General features: G+C 43.4%; 1 protein-coding gene across 3 annotated transcripts; it reads right to left on the bottom strand.

Moving 5' to 3' along the window:
* Positions 1–422: 422 nt before the first annotated feature.
* smc4 (structural maintenance of chromosomes 4) lies at positions 423–18,976 on the bottom strand. 3 transcript variants are annotated; one of them, XM_015951048.3, is made up of 24 exons: positions 18,837–18,976; positions 17,621–17,775; positions 16,479–16,669; positions 15,742–15,933; positions 14,548–14,724; positions 13,026–13,190; positions 12,550–12,677; positions 12,256–12,396; positions 9,622–9,772; positions 6,991–7,155; positions 6,675–6,908; positions 6,415–6,600; positions 5,386–5,547; positions 5,092–5,317; positions 4,940–5,016; positions 3,367–3,519; positions 3,127–3,253; positions 2,850–3,039; positions 2,532–2,676; positions 2,287–2,460; positions 1,901–2,083; positions 1,564–1,796; positions 1,312–1,495; positions 423–682 (listed from the first exon to the last, which is right to left on the bottom strand). In XM_015951048.3, exons 2-24 carry the CDS (start codon positions 17,763–17,765, stop codon positions 518–520), a joined length of 3,894 nt encoding a protein of 1,297 aa, XP_015806534.1. In that variant the 5' UTR covers positions 17,766–17,775; positions 18,837–18,976; the 3' UTR covers positions 423–517. The 3 variants fall into 3 exon arrangements, with proteins under 3 accessions (XP_015806534.1, XP_070399691.1, XP_054598450.1); XM_070543590.1 differs by lacking the exon at positions 18,837–18,976 and having other exon boundaries at positions 17,621–17,971; XM_054742475.2 differs by lacking the exons at positions 17,621–17,775; positions 18,837–18,976 and adding an exon at positions 17,394–17,420.
* Between the last annotated feature and the right edge of the window lie 362 nt (positions 18,977–19,338).

Genomic DNA, 19,338 nt, shown 5'->3' with positions numbered 1-19,338 from the left:
TTAGTGATTCAAGAGCTTACAGATCACATGGCTAGATCAGTTTCATGCAGCACTTAAAGTGTATTTGACTCATTTTACTTAACATCTTTTAGCTTTCACCAGCACATCAATATCAGAAGTTACATCCTGAGTGGCGGCCATCTTCAGGATGGGATTCAAGTTCTTGTGTGAGCCTTGAGCGCAGCTTTGTTTTATTTACACTCATTACGGAGAAAACTTGCTCACAATAAGTTTATTTTCACTCTACATTGTAAAGTATGAAAATAAAGTTCACACAACCATCTCGCGGGCCGGATTTGGCCCGCGGGCCGCATGTTTAACACCCCTGTCCTAGTGTCTTAGATGGTTCTGGGAAGTTTGTCCACACATGAAAACATCTTTGTCTTAGAGGAGTTGCAGCTAACATTAATCAGCACACAAACGATCAGAAAAAGATTTATTAGTTTTAAAAATAGCAGCATTTCCTTTAAAGGACAGTGAAACGTACACATGGTGCACTGGGATAATGTTTGTAGCTTCATGCAGAGACGGCGTCGTGTTCCTTGAAGACGATGGTTTTGGGGTTGATCCCTACGTTCTTGGTCGTGTTGTGAGTTTTGTAGATTCCAATCAGACGATCGGCTATCTCGAACATGTTGTTCCTCAGAGAGATGATGATGAACTGGGCGTTTTTGGTTTGTTCCTGCACACGGGGCCAAACAACAGTTTAGGATTTATTACGTTTTCATTTAAAATGGCCTGTATTTGATATAGCGCCTTCTAGAGTCCTGGAACCCCCCAAGGCGCTTTACAACACAATCAGTCATTCACCCATTCACACACTGGTGGGGATGAGCTACAATGTAGCCACAGCTGCCCTGGGGCGCACTGACAGAGGCGAGGCTGCAGAGCACTGGCGCCACCGGTCCCTCCGACCGCCACCAGCAGGCCACGTGAGTTAAGTGTCTTGCCCAAGGACACAACGACAGCGACAGACTGAGCGGGGCTCGAACCTGCAACCTTCTGATTACGGGGCGAGCCCTTTACTCCTGTGCCACCATCGCCCCACAAACAGTTTAAAACTGAATAGTCTTTCACGCGACTCCGTCGGAACGCTCTGGAGTCCGTTTACCTACACCTTCTGCATTCTGGAGACATTTTACCGTCTCAAACTCAAGACCAGGTGAAGTCTACAACTAAAAAGCAAGTTCCTGATCGATGACGTCATTAATCAAGTTCAGTCAGCAACGCAGCTGCTGGTCGTTTATCCAGCACCTTAGATGTCCTCCCTTAGGACACAGAGCTCTAAAGGGCAGCTAGGTTTATACTCACATATATGTAACAGGCCACAATGGAGACGTTCTTGAAGTCGAGCGCGGCGTCGATCTCATCCATGAAGTAGAGCGGTGTGGGTTTATAGTGGTGCAGAGCAAAGACCAGAGCCAGAGAGCTCAGGGTCTTCTCGCCTCCGGACAGATTAAAGATCTTCTTCCAACTTTTCTTCGGAGGACGAACGCTAAAAACAACAAAAGCAACAATAAAACCCAGAGGCTCTTCTACCGGAAAACAGAACCGTGGACTCACCTGAACATGATGCCTTCAGAGAAAGGGTCTAAACTGTCCACCAGCTCCAGCTCTGCGTCGCCACCCAGTGTCAGCATCTGGTAGTTCTCCTTCAGCTTGTTGGTGATGATGTTGAATCCAGTCATGAACTCATTGAGTCGCTGCTTACGAAGTTCCTCGCAGGCCCGTTTGAATTTGTCCCTCTCATTGGTGATGTCGTCCAGCTGGGCGACGCGCTGCAGGTACAGCTCCTCCTGCAAACACACACACACACACACACACACACACGGCTACGGTTAATTGTCTGGGAACCTTCACGTCTAGCACCGGTACAGCTGAGCCAAACGTTCGCTCACACCTTCTTCTTGTACTCGGCGATGGAGCCCAGGTTGGGTTTCATCTCAGCACACCGGATCTCCAACGTTCCCATCTGGTTGATGATGACGTTTGGATCCGAGATGGCTTCGAGCTCAGCAGCAGGAAGCGTGTGGAGTTCCTCTGCTGGCTGGCCGTCGATGGTATGAAGGGACAGCTTGGCAGCCTGGAAACAAGAAGGGACTCGGATACCTCGGCTCTTTCATCAACGTCAGTTTGGAGGAGCAGAAATACGAGCTAGCGTTTGATCCCAGCGTTCCCAGCCGCTACGTGGAATTTTGTTGTTTTAAAGCTACATTTTCATTCTGACACGACCTAAAGTTGCAAGAACAAACCACAAGGATGGAAGCCATCCCGCGGGGGACTCACCTCGTCCTGCCAGTGTTTGATCTTGCCGTTGTGTTTGCTGATGGTGGCGTCTATCTGCTCAATAGACAGACGGACATTGAGGGACTCCTCCTGCAGTGCGTGCTCCTGTTGCTGCAGGACCTTTATTTCCTTGGAAACGGTCTGATGCTTTTCCTGAACCTCCGGCAGAGTGGCCTAACGGAGCGGGGATGAACACCTCAGATGTGCCGACACAAACGAGACGTGTTCCTAAAACAAACACCAACCTCCGCCTCCTGACAGGTCTTCATGATCTCCCCGGCCTCGTCTTCTAGTTTTTTCAGTTGTTCTGTGAGCTCCACCATCAGCTTCTCGTTCTCCTGCAGCTCCCCCTGCACGCGGGCGACGCCCTCCTCGCACTTCTTCAGGTTGCTGCAGAGAAAGCAAAACGAAAAATGACTCCTTTAGATTCTGCTGCTTCAGCGATGAATGAAAAACGGTAAAACATCAGAAATGTAAACAGCCAGAAGACATTTTACCAACGTTAAATAAACTCCAGGTTTATTCCCAGACCCCCCCCCCCCGAACAGGCGTTTCCTGCTTACCGATCAGCTGTCTTGATGGCCACTTTGGCCTTGGTTATGATGGAGGAGCAGTCGTCCAACTCCTTGTTGACCTTGTCCAACTTGTCCTGCTGAGCTTTAAGTTTGTGGCTATTGATGTCTACAATCAGGTTGTGGAGCCTTTTCACCTCGTTCTCCACCTTCTCGGCCTTGCCGGACGCGGACTCGTAGTCTAACGGAACCACGTTACGCTTCATTATTGCAGTCGTGTCACGATACGTCGGTCATGTTTCTCCTCCGTGTTCAGAGAAGGTTCTACCTTTTTTGAAGGCCTCCAGGCTCTTCTCCAGCTGCTTCTGTTTGGCCTTGTCCGGGGCCGCTGCCAGCACGTTGGCTTCGAGCTCCTTCATCTGAAGCTTCAGGTGAGTCTCCTGGTCGGCTAAACTCTGAGGCAAGAAGAAGAAAAACACCGTTTACTAAACCCAGGAGGTACTCACGGCTACGGACAGCAGAGGAGCTGATCGGAGACCGACGGGAACTGGGTGGGTGAAGCTCTTACACTCATGCTCTTGGAGTATTTCTCCAGAGTGTTCTTCATCTCTCGGAGCTGCGTCCGCAGACGCTGGATGCTCTCCTCCAGCTGCATCCTTCTCTCTTGGCAGCCCTGCACCTTTGATGCTTTCTCGTTCAGCTTACTCTCCATTCGGTCCAACTGCAAATATGTTTATGCGTTTATGTTTATGTATTTGTCAGACGCTTTTGTCCAAAGTGACTTAAGCCTGGTTTATGCGTCTCCGTCAGCTCCGCAAGGGACAGACACGCACGGATTGACGGAAGCATTTTCCCCTCATACTTCTCCGTCTCCTGGAGTGTTGCAAAGCAATTCCCCGGCAGGACAGCAGGGGGCGTAGCGCTGTTCTGTGGTATCCTGTCATGTATCGGTCCAAGATGTGTGTTTATGTTGGTTTTTTTGTACATAAGAGACGTTTTAACACAGACGAATTTGTCCCTCATCCTCCTCCCCCTCTTCATGCGCTCCCCACCTCTAAACCCACGTTTCCTGTCATTTCCGTCCACAAATAAAACGCTTGCTGCGCATCTTTTCACTCCTCCAGTCACGGGAGAATTTAACGTTCATGTTTTTAGAGTTTTTTCGCGAGGTGTTCTTCAAGCTGCTCCATGTCTGCCGCTAGTTTATCCTCGGCTCTCTTTGTTTTTGAGGGCGCAATGGCGGCGGTGTAGACAACAGCGGCACCCTGACCAATCACAAGCTTGCGTTGTCCGTCTCGACGGACGGATGTTTAGAAAAGAGAGCTCGACTCCGTCTGTCCTTGCGGAGCTCTCCGGCAGGCCCGCAAGGACGTTGCGTGTCTCCGCAGAGACGCAGAGGCATGAATCAGGCTTAACAAGTGATAATCGGCATGTTGCCCTTGAGGCTAACAACAACAACAATAACAACAACAACTTGACATCAATCATGGAGAGGAGGGAACAAGGAGTGGACAGTAGAGAGGGGGGGCGGGTGCAGGGAGGGTGCTAGTTTAGAAGATGCTCTCTGAAGAGCAGGGTCTTCAGGAGTTTCTTGAAAATTGAAAAGGAAGCCCCTGTTCTGGTAGTGTTAGGAAGGTCATTCCACATTTGTGGAACGATGCATGAGAAGAGTCTGGATTGTCCTGAGCGTGGTGTAGGCACTGCTAGCCGACGATCCTGTGATGACCGGAGCGGCCGGGCCGAGACGTAAGCCTTTGCAAGAGGATTCAGGTAGATGGGAGCCGTACCGTCTCGGACTTTGTATGCTAGTGTTAGCGATTTGAATTTGATGCGTGCTGCTAGCGGTAGCCAGTGGAGCTCAGTGAACAGAGGGGTGACGTGTGCTCTTTTTGGCTGATTGAAGACCAGACGCGCCGCTGCGTTCTGGACCATTTGAAGAGGTCTCACAGTACAGCCTGGAAGACCCGTTAGAATAAATAAAACTTTTTATTTCGCTCTAGTAACGGTTTACAGGCACGGGTTATTTATTATGTGATTATATTGAGTGTTCGTTAGGGTCACAGCTAAAGTATTTGTGATTTAAAAAGCAATAAATCATGATTAAACAAAGTGTTGGGAGATTTGTGACGATGTAGACTCACCTCCACCTGAGAGACCTCAGCACCAATAGAAGAGCCCATTCGGCCTTTCAGCACCCGCCCTCCTCCAGTCATGGTTCCTGTGAAACACACCAGAAGAAGCTTAAAGACTTGAGCTCACTGATGAATCCAGACTTCTGTCAGAAGACACCGACCGGCCATCTCGATGATCTGTCCCTTCAAGGTGACCACCCTCCAGCGCTTGTCCCTCTGGAACGCCATCCTCGTGGCCTGCTCCATGTCCTGGGCTACGAGCGTGTCCCTCAGGGCGAAGTAGAAAGCTGGTTTCACGCCCTCGTCGTTCACTCGCACCATGTCGAACAGGCGAGGGCTGTCCTCTGGCGTGTGAATGGGAGCCATGTTCTTCTCCCACACCTTCATCTGAGAACACGAAGAACAAAGGAAGTTTCGTCGCGGTCTTTGTGACTGAAGGTGTAAAACCTTTTTACCTTGTCTAGACCGATGAAAGTGGCCACACCGATGTTCTGTTCCTTCAGGAAGGTGACGCATTTCTGAGCAGTGTCGATGGTATCCACCACGATGTTGTCCAGAGCGCCACAACAAGAGGAGATGGCCACGTCGTACTTCTCATCTATGGCTCCAAGGTCTCCCTACAGTCACAGAAACACAGTACTTACTGCTCTGTGTGTGTGTGTGTGTGTGTGTGTGTGTGTGAGTGAATACTGAAAACAGAATTTGTGTCGTGTTCGTCGACGGTGACTAAAGGGTTTTGTTGACGCCTCCTTTTCTCCAAATGAAAACGAGACGAGCTAAAAATAGCTCTTTGGTGACTAAAACATGAAACTCGACAAAAGTTATGCTTAGATGAACATTTGTGCCCGTCTTACAAAAGCTAAGCGTTACAGCGCTGCTGCTGCGATCCCCGGGTCTGCAGGTCCCACCACCGCGCAGCAGAGCGTGCGTTCTGCCTCTCTGCAAAAGTGGGAACGCGCATCGCTCAACACGGACGCTTCAGGAAGTAAACAATTAGAGCTACAAGCGATCATGAGGCTACTTTTACTTATATTTGTAATAGTAACACGTTTATTACTCATGCTTCTTGAAAACGCGATGTTTCTGGGGTAGATGAATGAGAGAAATGACGGTTTTTAACACGTTTAAGAGTCAGTTTGTCAGGATTGTTTATCCTAGGTCACCTAAATGTTCACGAGCATCTACACGCTGCTGTGGTGCAGATGAAGGACACAACCTGACCGGATCTGCATCACTACATGAATTAGATACAGCTGAGTGATTAAGAATAAAACAGATGATTGTTTTACTGGACAGCTGAGATGGTCTAATCTCCTTTAGCTCGAATATAAACGATGCTCAGAGCACGTGTGTGACCTATAAATTCATCTGTTAGACTAAATTCTCTAAAACTAAAAGCTTTTTGATTTTTATTCGACCAAAACCAAAATGCATTTTTGTCCAAAAGACTAAAACCAAGATGGCTGCCAAAAACAACTGATTACCAGTCTTCCGTAGATGCCAGGAATCCTGCCGCTCTTCTTCAGCTGCATCAGAGCGTCCAGAACTTTCCCTCGGCTGCGGTTGGAGGACAGCGAGCTCTTGGCTTCATCGACCTTCTGCCTCAGTTCCCTCACTACTTCCCTGGTCTCGTTGTCCGTCTTCATCAGCTGCTCCAGCTCAGCCTGATCCTGCAGGAATAAATAACTCATCAGAGCAGAAGCTCGTGGGTAAAAGCCACCACACAAACGCTCCTCGACTGTACCTTGTTGAGTTCCTGCTCCTTCTGGGGTATTTGCACTTCCAGGTCTTTGATTGCGGCGCGGCGTTCCTGCAGAGTCTCGGTTGTTGTTTGAAGCGTCTGTTTGGCCGCGTTGAGGTTCGTCACAGCGGTTTTGTGGCGGCTAAGATAGATGTCGAGCTCTGACTGGGCCAGATCCGCGCAAGAACGGGTCTCGTTTACGGCTTTGCTGAGCTCCATTAGTTCCTTCTCTTTTGTCTGGAAAGAACCGGAGTGGAGAGGATGTCGGCAAACAAAGGCTTGGGTTTAACAAGAAGAGTAATAATGAACATGCTCCGACCTCTTTGTCCTGTTGCAACCCGCTGGTCTCTTCTTTAAGACTTTCCATCACTTCTTTCAGTTTTTCTTCTTCTTTTGTTTTTTCTTTCTCCAGGCCGTCCTTGCGGCTCGTTGCCTCGGTGATGGCGTTTTCACTATTGGCCGGTACACTGCGCACTTCCTCCAGCTAAAAAACAAAAACAGAGACGACGCATCTGATATCATGAGGAACAGGTCACACGTGTTCACGATCAACTGCTAAAACACTCGGTCACAAATAAAGACTGAGAAGTTTAAAGCAGGAAGATTTGTTTTTCTTCCCCAGCCGTAGATGCAGTTTCCATATTTATACTTTTATTCTGTCACCGATGCGTACTTTTTAATTGTGTTTCCATCATTTGGCACAAAAAGAGGTCCGACTGACATTCGTAATTATGTCCCACGCTACAGCAGGCACGCCTCTAGCATCACAAGACCTCTAACACCGGAACATGTCAGAAACTAAGGCTGCGCGATATTAGGAAAACCTGCTCAGTGGCCTAGTGGTAGAGGGTCCGCCCTGAGACTGGGAGATCAGGGTTCGATTCCTGGCCGGGTCATACCAAAGACTTTGAAAAATGGGACCCAATGCCTCCCTGCTTGACACTCAGCATCAAGGGGTTGGATCGGGGGGGGGTGAAACCACCAAATAGTTCCCGAGCGCGGCCGTGTCTGCAGCTCACCGCTCCCCCAGGGGATGGGTCAAATGCGGAGAGCAAATTTCGCACACACACCTGTGTGTGTGACACTAATGGGACTTTAACTTTAACCTGCGACATTTGATAACAGTGATTAATTTTGCAATGACGATATTATTTGCGGTAAATAAAAACTTAACTCATGAACAAAAATAATCAAAAACAACGAAATTTAAAAAATCATAAAAATGAGAAAAGCAAAAGATGTGAGGAAAGGGAAAAAATGAACTAAAGGCGATCAGTGGATCCCGGGAAAAGCAGAATCAGCAAAAGGAGCAGAACAAAGCTAACTCAGGTGTTTGCTAACCATCAAAATGAAGTGCCGTCCGCCTCGGGGGCGGGGCATCTGACCTATGAGAACCCACCCAACGGGCCAAATGGGTGAAGAGCTCCATTTGATTTGTTAAAAATACATCATGCTGACGTTTGACTGACAGAAGGCATTACGTGTAGCAAACATTTGAGCTGACCATGTATATTTATCTGTTCTTAGCGATATGCATATTGTGCATGCTGATATCGCGATAACGATTTATTTACGATATATTGTGCAGGCCTATTAGAAACTAACAACTGAAAATCACGACACACACACGTGTCATTCTGCATTCATCTGACGATCAGCGAATGTTTTAGGAACACGTGTTTTCTTAATAATCACCATCTATTAGCTCGCTGGAAACAAATCTGTGACCAGGGCTTCAATATGCAGGAATTAAAATAAAAACCACGATTAAACTAATATAGTAGAAATAAAAATAAACAAAGTGAGCAAATAAAAAAAGGTGTAACACACACACACACACACACACACAACCAGGACTAAACTAGCCCTGATTCAGACTTAGCTTAGCATGGCTAACCCACTGCTTTGTAGGTCAGCTGAGGGTTTGTGGCTGCAGGGAGCCGGGCCATAGTGGACGACCCAGCAGAATGCTGCTCCCAGAGGTCGGCCTGCCTCTGCCTGACTAAAAACCTTCCATAGAACAAAGTCTTAGAGAAAAATCTCTTAAGTAGTGTTTCTCAGTTTATTATGGAGCGTGTGGAACACACAAGTATGAATCTTTTCCTTGGGAGAGCACCCATCTGAAGCTGGCCGTGTGTTGCTTCAGAGCCCCCTAGTGGCTCATTTACGTCAGACAGCTTCCTGTCATGAACGCTGGCCTACAGATTTAAATGGCGTTACTGCATCCTGTGGATGAAGCCAGTTTACATTAAAGATTCATTTTCTATGGTAAAAGCAGACAAAACTGTAAACATCTTTACATAATCAGACACATCGTAATAAAAGGATTTGAACCAAGAAACATTCCTGTTCTCCACTTCAGCTCAGATAGTGTGCAGATCTGGGATCATTAATCTAAATTTCAATGAGCTTAAAGATAATACTTTATATTTGTTTAATAAACGATAACCATCCACAGCAGTTAAACTAGAAGCTTTTGATCAAAATGGTATCGAGAAAAAAAATCCCAGAAGCGTCGGCTTCTTTACGCTTTTCTTCAAACCGACCAACAAACCTTTATTAATATTTCTGCTTCATTTCTCCCTGATTTGTATTGTTTTTGTTCAAAAATAATAAAAAATGTCATCATTTTCACAACAAAAGTGGTTTGAAGAAATCTGGTTAGAAACTCAACAGACTAAGAACGGCACAAACGTTATTTTTTCCTCCTCGAGTTTCTTTTTGGCCCAAAACAAGCTAACACTGCTGCTATCGCTAGTGCAGCTAATGTTACATTTATTAATGCTACAGATTTTGGGGAAAAATGTTGCTTTTTATTTTTTGTGTGTCTCAGTGCCTTTGATCGGTGTTGCTGCGGGGTTATTTATACCAGAGTGACATCACTTATCTAGTAGAAATCCGTCACAGCAAGTGGAAATGAAACCACTGAGCATTTTAAAGGCCAACACACCTTTTTTCTGTCTTTTTCCAGCTGCTTCTGCAGAGTCTTATTCTTGCTCTTGGAGTGTTTGATCTTCTCACGCACTTCAACATCCTGCAGGTCCAGCTGGGTGAACTTTTCCTTCTGGGTCTCAATGTACTTGTTGATCTCATTTTGTTTTCTGAAGGGAAAAAACAACATTTTACTGAGTAAGCCGAATCAAACCCCTCTAAATTATTTATGAAACATAACTATTTAAAACCAAAAAGATGTTCGAGTTAAAAAAGCAAATATTCTAGATTTTAAAGAACATTTCTGTTCAGTTAACTGATAAGTTACTTATAAAGGTAATGAGTCAAAACAGAAAACTATAAAAAATATTAAAGAGCAAGTCACCCCCACCAGAGTCTTACTCCACTCCCACTTCCTGTTTGACAAATGCAACAAATGCTGTTGCCTAGCAGACCGAGAGGGCGGAGCCGCTAACAAATACACACACACACACAGGCTCACAACAGCATTGTGACATCATAATGTATCAGTTAACATCATAGCATTCTTCTTAAGGTTGGTTTATGCTTGACGCGTCCGCTAGGTTTTCACGGCTCCGCGCGGAAAGCTGCGTCATTTTGACAACCACGCCCCTCCACCGCACCTCTGCACGGCCCAAACTTTCCGCACCGCGCAACCAGGAATTTTTCTAACCACGCGGACGGTTGGACGCAGAAAAACATGGCGGACTGGCAAGAACTAGTATGGCAGAGGTTTGTAAATACAGACATTTGTATGATTCAGCTCTCAGAGATCACCGTGATCAACAGGTTAATAATTCTTGGAGAGAAATAGCTCGCACTGTCGGAAAAGACGAGGACGCTGTTAAAAAATGCTGGAATGCCATGTTGTAAACAACAGTCATTTCTACTTCTACTATGGTGTAGTGTTGGATGCATGCCGTAGAGCTCCATGCTGCCCCCTACAGTTTGGGAGAATATTGTCTCACCGCAGAGACAAGCCGCATGAACCATAAACACTGCAAGTTGTGAAGCGCGTTCCATCCGCGAGCCGCATCACCAAGCGGAAAGTGAATGCGTCAAGCATAAACCAAGCTTTAGCCAATAGCTGTGGCAGATTTAAATTAAAATACAGTGCAGAGGTTTTACCTGACGACAGCGCAACACTGACAGTTATAGGCTGAATATTTAAATTTTAACTAAGATGCACTGAAGTGCCAAATTACTGAATACACGCGTCTACAGCACGATTAGACACTCGTTTAAATAGTTTATCAGCAAAAAAAGTAGATTTGGGGGTGACTTGCTCTTTAAAGAACATCTTTTTGGGAGTAACTTTCAAAAAAACATATTTACATTTAAGCAAAACTTAAATTATCCTCAACACCACATTAGGAGCAGGTAACAACCACGACCCAACCTAATCCAATAAAACTTTATTCATCTCGACAGGTAACGTGATTAAAAACGATTCAAATGACAAAAATTACTTAATTAGCAGGAAATCAAAAATTTTTTAGTAGTTAGAAACAGCAGAAGGTAGGGCTGCTCGATTATGGCAAAAATAATAATCACGATTTTAGTGACTGAAATTGAGATCACGATTATTTAGGACGATTTTTCAATTTATGATGATTTTATTTGTTTTTATTCAGTCATAAAATTGCTCAGGGCACAATTAGGACAAAAATAAGAAACAAGATGATCACTAAAATAACTCCTGATTCCCAGTATAAAAAGACCAATATACTTATAGCTCATAGTCTATGACCCAAGGGCTATAGACCTTGGTTTAACTCATTTAAGTCTAACTAGTACAGACCCAAATACCAATATCTTGCAAATACTGACAGCAAGAATTATACAGTGGCATTTATAACAAATAAATGCAAATAAATTGATGTTCACAAAATGTTGCATAACATTTATTTAGTCATGTCAAGGTGCTGTAGGAGCGTGCACTAGCACCGTGTCCTCAGAGAGATTAGTTATTATTTATCAGCGTGAGGAACTTATTTCTACCTTATTTATAAACTATTTACAGGTCGATCAGTTAATGTAATAATTGTCTCAACCACAGCTGCACCCCCCACCCCCCAAACCGGTCTCACAGCAATCGGGCAAGCTGCACGTGTGTTTAGCACGCTGCACGCGCACATTTAGCTGTTTTTAGCTGCTCAGGAGTCCGCAGGTGCGATGTGTGTGTCACTCACTCTGGTTAATCCAACAAGGAGCCGGCTCCGAGAGCTGTCTTTAGCGACCGACACATCACTACATCATTCCCTTTCCTAATGTTGTGAAGAACGGTCCGGAGCTCAGGCGGAGTGTTTAGCTAACCTGCAGGAAATGTCGACGACCGTTATCCAGAAAGTAGCTAAGGGTTACCAGAGATGTTTCTGAGATGTTCGCTAGGTACTTTTAGGATTAAAAAGTCAAGAAGGGGGTCTGAAAAGCTGCTAGAAATAGCGTCAAAGTCGCCAAGTTGGCAACACTGTGGAGGAGCGCTTCATTTGCAACTCAGGGCAGCGCAAGCGGGAGGAGCAAATAATCGGCTTGTTTTGTTTTTTATAATCGTTCAAAACTCAGATCGTAATCGTGATTAAAATTCGATTAATTGAGCAGCCCTAGCAGAAGGAAACCTTAGACTTCTTACTTCTCGACATTTTTCAGCTCTTGATTCATATTTTCCATCTCTTGAGCTATCTTAGCCGTTTTCTCTGGGAGTTCCTTGGTGTCGTCCAGGATCTTCTGCTTCTCCTGCTCTTTCTCCACAACATGCTTGTGCAGATCATGACTAACGTCAGAGAAAAATGTTCAAAACACACAGAAAAAGTCAATTAAATAAACCACTAAAGCATCACAGAAGAATGCAATGATGACTTTGTGAAGCTATGTTGGATCCGAGTGTGAACTACGAGTACTTATCCTGTGGTAATGGAGTACTCACACGTAGTACTGGTACAGCCGACTCTTGTGTTTGAAGATATCATTCTCCAGGTTTAGGAACTCCACAGCTTTGTTCTTTTCTCCTTCCAAAGCATTTTTTTCCTTTTCCACCAGCTTTACTCGGTTTAGCTGAAACAATAAAAACATGAGTGATTGATATTGGGTCGCTTTGCTTTAGCCTGGGATGAAGCTAAATAAAACAGGAAGCAGAAAAGAACAGAACAAGCTCCCATGTAGAAGAAGACTTATATGAAATTCTGTAATTTTACTCTTTTATGGTGAACAGGCAGACACGGCTGAACTTCTGAGTGACGTGTGTACTCGGCGGACCGCTGAATCTAAACACTGGGCGTCTTAAAAAGTTCAAGTACATATCTATAACGATCAAGGTACTCTAAACACACAGGAAACAAAACACAAATGCCCTCAACATAAGAAAAATGAAATTTGAAAACAAAAGTGTGTGATTGTTGCTACCTTCTCTCCCCTCTGCTCGTTGAGCAGCTCGATGCGGCGAGCCAACGTTTGGATCGGCTCCTTGAGACGACAGGAACCGATAATGTCCTCCAAGAACTCCAGCATCCCTTCATCGTGCTCCGTGTGACCTTTAGGCTTCATCATGGCGATCTGCTCCACCTCACCCTGGGTAAAGTCCAGAAAGCACCGATATTCACTCAGAGAGGAAAACAAAGCAAATGTGAGATTTCTGTTTTTACGCAGAAAACAAGTCTGCTAAAAAATAGACGAGTCAGTTCTCCTCTAAGAACAAATGTTTACTCTCCAGTTTCACACACTTCATTCAAAAAACAAAACAAACAAAAATACCGTCAACGTCTAACAACCACAGCCAATAATTTCACTTTTAGGTGTTTAATAACAAATAATGTCACATTAAAATCACCACACACACACACTCTATTTATATTTCTTCATCTAAAATAACCGAGTGAATATTCTTGCTAGATTATAAACATCAATTAATGATTGAAAAGTAAATAAAGTCTTATTAAAAGTAGTTTATACACGAGAGGAACAAGCCTTCACCACCCCCGGCTCTGAGCGATGCACAAAACTCCCGTTTGCAAAAGGTCTGGAAAAGTGATGCAACCCTAGAGAACGAGCTCAACCCATAATGATGCAGCCATGTCAGTGGCTGAGACACCCAGAGGAAAGACGACAACAAAACACATTTTAAACCAACCAATCCGTTTTCTAAACTGGAAAAAGTGAAAATGAAGCCTGATCAGTAATAACGGGGTTGTCGGATGTAAAAGCTCAGCGGGGGGTGGAGTGTAAACAAGTCTGCTGCTTCAAACACAACATGGAGGAAAAAGTAAACACTCAAGTTTGAAAAATTCCCAGCAAATCATTCTGTATGATTACAATTCAGAGAGCATGACAACAATAAAATAAAAAGTGAAATAAAAAATAGAACTAATATCAAAGCCATGATAATGAAGAGTTGGATCCAGCCACAGTGAAGCAGCACTGCTAATATTGGGGTTGGGGTCTATTGTCACACGCCAATATTTACGTGCTGCTAAAGCGTGGCAGGTACATGGAAAAGGAAGGGGAAGGGAGGTCCAACATGTCTCTGTGGGTGGATTACCCTTAAAGTATCTCCCATCGCAAAAAGTCCTGCATGTGGGTCCAATAACACGTCAAACTGCATCTTTTCCTTGGAATACTAAAGCAGCAAATAATGGTTCGCACCTTTTGCACATTGTATCAAACCATGATGCGCTGCTATAGCAGTCTAAGGGCTGGCAGAGCACACATCCTCTCCTCTCCAATTCCACTGCAACAAGTTGTTTCCCACAGCCAGGCGTGGCTCAAAGGTGTATATGAAACACTTGACTCACAGGACCAGGAAATAGGTGGAAAAATGAAGAATGGGGAACATTTGACATAATGGGATGATCAAAGGAGGGATATAAAAATTAAATTTCATTAAAAAGCCAAGGGGACTTACAGGAGACAGAGAAAATCCCCAAATTACCTGTAAGATAAGAAATCTGTTGTGGTCTAGGTCAATACCATGGCTTCGGAGTAAAGCTCCTACTTCTTTGAACGTGGCTTTCTTGCCACTGATGTAGTAGGCTGAGGAATTGTCTTTGTTGGCCGTCCTGGACACATAGAAGCTGCTGCTGGGGATGACTTCGTAGTCATCTCCTTCCTGACTCAGGCGGGGGAGGGGCAGAAGCACAGCAGCAGGACAGAGCAGTTAGGGAGAGATCCAGACCCACACACAAAACTAAAACCCTAAAACACATCAAATATACTGAGTAGTCATCAAAAATAAGGCTTAAGAGCAAATTAGGTTTGGAGATTGTTAAGAAAACAAATAAAATAGATCTAAGAGCCACTGCGGCATAAAAAATTTAAATTTTTTTTCTAAATAATAAAAATCTGTCACTTCTAACAGATGTTAAATGAGGTAATGAGATTACAAATCCAACAGATTTGGTGATGTGCTTATAAAGAATCAGTTTTGGAAAGAAGACTAGTAATCACTTATGTACACCACTTCTGAAAATAAAAGAAAAATACCCAAAAAACAATTAAAACACTTTTACATTTCAGAAATGACCCAGTGCAAAGCTAACATACTACAAAAAATTGTGCCAAAAATTTTACACCCTAATTTTCATTTAATTGTTATAAAAAAAAAGCAAGCTGAGAGGCTAAGTTATCATTCAGAACTGCAAAAAAATAAAAAAAATTATAATAATAAATAATAATGTTGCTCACACCTCCTGTGGCAGGTTAAACATATTTAATTACATAAAAAAATTGTTTAGTTTGTTTTAACAGTAATTAGGAAGACCAAGTATATAAATTACTGTTTTACTTGATATAAAACACTCTGCAGCTAATTTTATAGTACAGTCCAGTAAACAACCCATTTAAAAAATGTAATGATAAAAATGCTAGAAACAATTGTAAAAGGTGAAATAAATATAGCATGAATGGGTGTTTGCTGTATTATTCATGACTGATCTGCATCTGTATTCTGTCACTGACGTTAGAAATGAGTAACAATATTACACCATGTGACTTGGGGAAAATTATACATCTATTATTTGTGAAAAACATCAACTTTCCAAACATCATTTAGAATTTTTACTGTAAACTGTCAAAATTAAAATTGATACCACTTGTTTTTGAGTGACAGTGACAAAAATATAAATACCTTATCAATAATCTTTTGAAAATGCACCTCCACTGTACAGCTCTGAAGATCTTTGTGTTGATCCGAGCTGTGAATCAGCACCGAGAGCTTTTTTGATCTGATCTTTTGAGCTCTGTATCCAAATACAAAGAGCATTGAATCTATCACATTGGACTTCCCACTCCCATTGGGACCAATGATGCAGGAAAATCGCTGGGAGAAGAGCAAAAAATAAATAAATACATAAATAAAAAAGGAAACATATACGAGTCAGTTTATATGATGATATATTACTTAAAAATATTGAAATATTTACATTTTTAAAGCCACATGAATGCATTTCAGCCAAGCGAGTGTGTACAAGAGGAAATGTCATGCAGGTGTAGTTAAGATTAAATATGTAGTTATTTTCAAAGCAACAAGAGGGATATAAAATAAAAAGGCAAAGATAACATATTTTTTTTAATTAAATAGAATAGTGGGTGCAGTGATAAATCACTATAGGATGCCAGATTAAATCATAATGGAGAATTGTGATTTTTATCTAGATTTTATCAAGTTAAAACTTGCAAAAAAATGTTATCTTGTGTTGTGTATTCTACAACTGATGGTAAGATACCTGCAGAAGAATAATAAGAAATTAAAACAAATAAAATGAAATACTGTAACATCCGGTTAGGGTGCATCTAATATCAGCAGAACAGATTTAATAAGGTGTTTCTCAGCCAAATGTTTCATTTACATCCATTTGAGAATACCTTATGAAAAGGCCCAAGGATCTGCTCGCCTGCGTACGATTTAAAATTACGATTAACTAGATGCGTGATCATCAGGCGCTGGGCGCCCGGTTCATTGGTCATCGCAGGGGGCGGGGGTGGAGGGATGCTACCGAGAATCTCATCCAAACTCCGGGTATCAACCGCCTCGGCAGCCTCCTCCTGACACGGATCTGTGGCACACAAAAAAGTACAACTTTTAATCTCCTGAGCGAGTCGTTTCAGGTGGAGGCGGGGCCGTCTGTGGTGCATGGGGGAGGGGTAGAGGAGCGCGCACTCACTCACTCACACACACACACACACAAGCACGCGCGCACTCACACAAAAACAAACAAACAAAAACATAAGCAGCAAGTCGCAGTCAAACAACGAGCCCGGAGAAAAGTTGCCGGGCGTTATTTCCCTTTGTTGTGACGGACAGGAGCGAAGCAGAGCAGCACGTCAGAAGGATCCCGCACGATAACGCAAACGCTCTCCCGCACAAGCGCGGATGCGTCACTCCGTCGATGAGAAAAATCGCTAAAGTGGATTTTATTTTGGTGATAAACGACAGGTTTTCATTCGCTGCAGCCAAAACCCTGAGGGGAGAAGCATCTTGTTCGTGGTGATGAGCCCATAACGTCCACCCGATCGTGCTGCCATCGCACCAAGCTACAGCGACCTGTCCAATAATCTATTGTGCTCACAAGCATAAACACGCGAATCAAGTGATGTTTAGGAATCAAATTCCGACAGCAAACGAAGCCCAGTAAAGCTTTTCTACACATTCTGATTAACTTAATAGGGCCCGTGTGAATATTAAGATTATCATAAAATTCATAAACATCACGTTATACGCATTAAAACAATTAGTTTTGATTTACAACACGAAATACTCTTTTAATCGAAATGAATTACCTTGTTTTCCAAAGACATTCGTGGAAGGAGCACATTCGTTGTTAAAATAATCTTGAAAATGAATTTATTGATGAGTGGCACTTTAGGAAAAACCCCACTAAGAGCCATTCTAACTACGTGCTCGAATTTGTGGAAGGAAAAACGCTACAGCTGAGCCATTTGGCCTCTATCAACACAGCACAGCTTATTTAGATTCACAGACGCCAAAACAGCCTTTTGTTACTTGCCAGTTGTCGGCGGTGCCTCCTCTTGGCCATTTGAGTTGGTTTGTAGAGGGGGTACATCCAGCTCGTCCTCCGAGTCATCTCGAGGCTGCAACCCTCTCCTTGTCTTGGTGGAGGCAGTTGAGCTCTTTTGAGTTTTAGATGGCATGATTTGAAATCTGAAGGGGTCATTGGTGAAAAAAGAATATCCATGAGTGGTTTCTGTGCCTGTCAATCTCTAAACTCCGCGTATAGTCGCAGCTACTGAAGTCAGGTTTTATCTTTTTGCCACAAGCACATCTCACTGCCGCTCCTTCAGTTCCCACTCGGTACACATTTTAGCGTACGCTAAAATCAGCTAAAACAACAAATAAGTCTAACTGAGTTACGGTACGATCTCGCGATTAGAATGACGTGATTTAAGAAAATTAAGCTGAAAACTGCTCAGCTGATCTACTTCATAATTTTGATGCTTTTGTGATCATAAAACTAACTAAAATAACAAAACAAGCTAATTTCTTAGCTGAACTTTTTGTTTGTTTGTGACCATCTTAGTCATTTATAAGCGGCACGCTTCGTTTTGGTCGGAAAACGTGAAAATAAGATTAATATCTTGAAAACAAAATACAGTTAATATGCAAATGAGACGATTTCTCTATCCTTAGCGCTTTGTCTTGTCCCATGTTGCATAGCCACGCAGCAGAAGGGCTCTAGCCGAGGTCTCAATCTGACAGTAACATTAAGTTTCCATCCTGGGAGCTCTTCTGTTGGGGGCGGAGGTATAACTGAGCAACCTAAACTCACTGGATAAGCGCGTTCAAATGCATAAAATAACCACCGCATCAATTTAACCTTAAAAAACACGAAACAAACTAACACAAGCAACATAATAGATAACCCTGGCAATGTAGGTCGGGGAGCAACAGCATTAACTCAACCAAAGTCACGTTAACTTTGATCAAAAGGACAAAAACTAGCTTGAAAATAGAAACGGTCCACGTTACACTGCTATTAGATTTGGCAAACAATCTAGATCGAATGTAATATATAACAAATCTTATGAAGTCCTAATTCGCAGCTGATAGACAACACAAGTCTATTTGTATTATTTTTCGGGGTTTCTTCAGTTAAAATGCAGTTCCACATCGTCAGTGGTACTTTTAGTTTGAAACTAACGCTACGCGTTTCAGCAAATAGACGGCACCCAGTCGATCTTCCTCGCTAAGATATCTCCTGGTACCTTCCACAATATCGACGCGGTCCGTGAAAAGTCCTCCTTTCTTTCCCAGGTCGTTGCTCTAAAAAATTCCAGGAAATCCGAACTTCGGCGAATATAATCCATAAAATTCAGCCCTGTAACATTCCGAGTCGGTTTCCTGGTTGAAAATTCTAACTTGTAAATGGCGCCTAAACTGCGCCGTCAAACCAAATTCGTTACAAACTGACGCAAGGCACCATGGACCGTTCAAAGGGCAGGGAAAAAACTCGAAATTCAAAAAAGGGGACGAAGCCAACTCCGCCTCTCCACATCTACAGTATTCATAAAAAGAAAACGGAGAGAATAAAGAGTCGTTGTTCTGGAGTTTAAGATACACAATTTTAAATGACGTTTTGTTGCAAATAAAAACTTTAATCTTGTTCTTTATGTTTACAGTTACAGTAGAAGTGAGTTCCGCCTTTTAAGAATTCGTTTAGTTAAAAAAATGCCCATTACGTTTATTACAATACGTGCAACGTCTGAT

The sequence above is a fragment of the Nothobranchius furzeri genome, chromosome 13 (genome assembly GCF_043380555.1).
Source record: "Nothobranchius furzeri strain GRZ-AD chromosome 13, NfurGRZ-RIMD1, whole genome shotgun sequence".
Lineage (NCBI taxonomy): Eukaryota > Metazoa > Chordata > Actinopteri > Cyprinodontiformes > Nothobranchiidae > Nothobranchius > Nothobranchius furzeri.
This window is presented reverse-complemented; position numbering and strand designations above follow the sequence as displayed.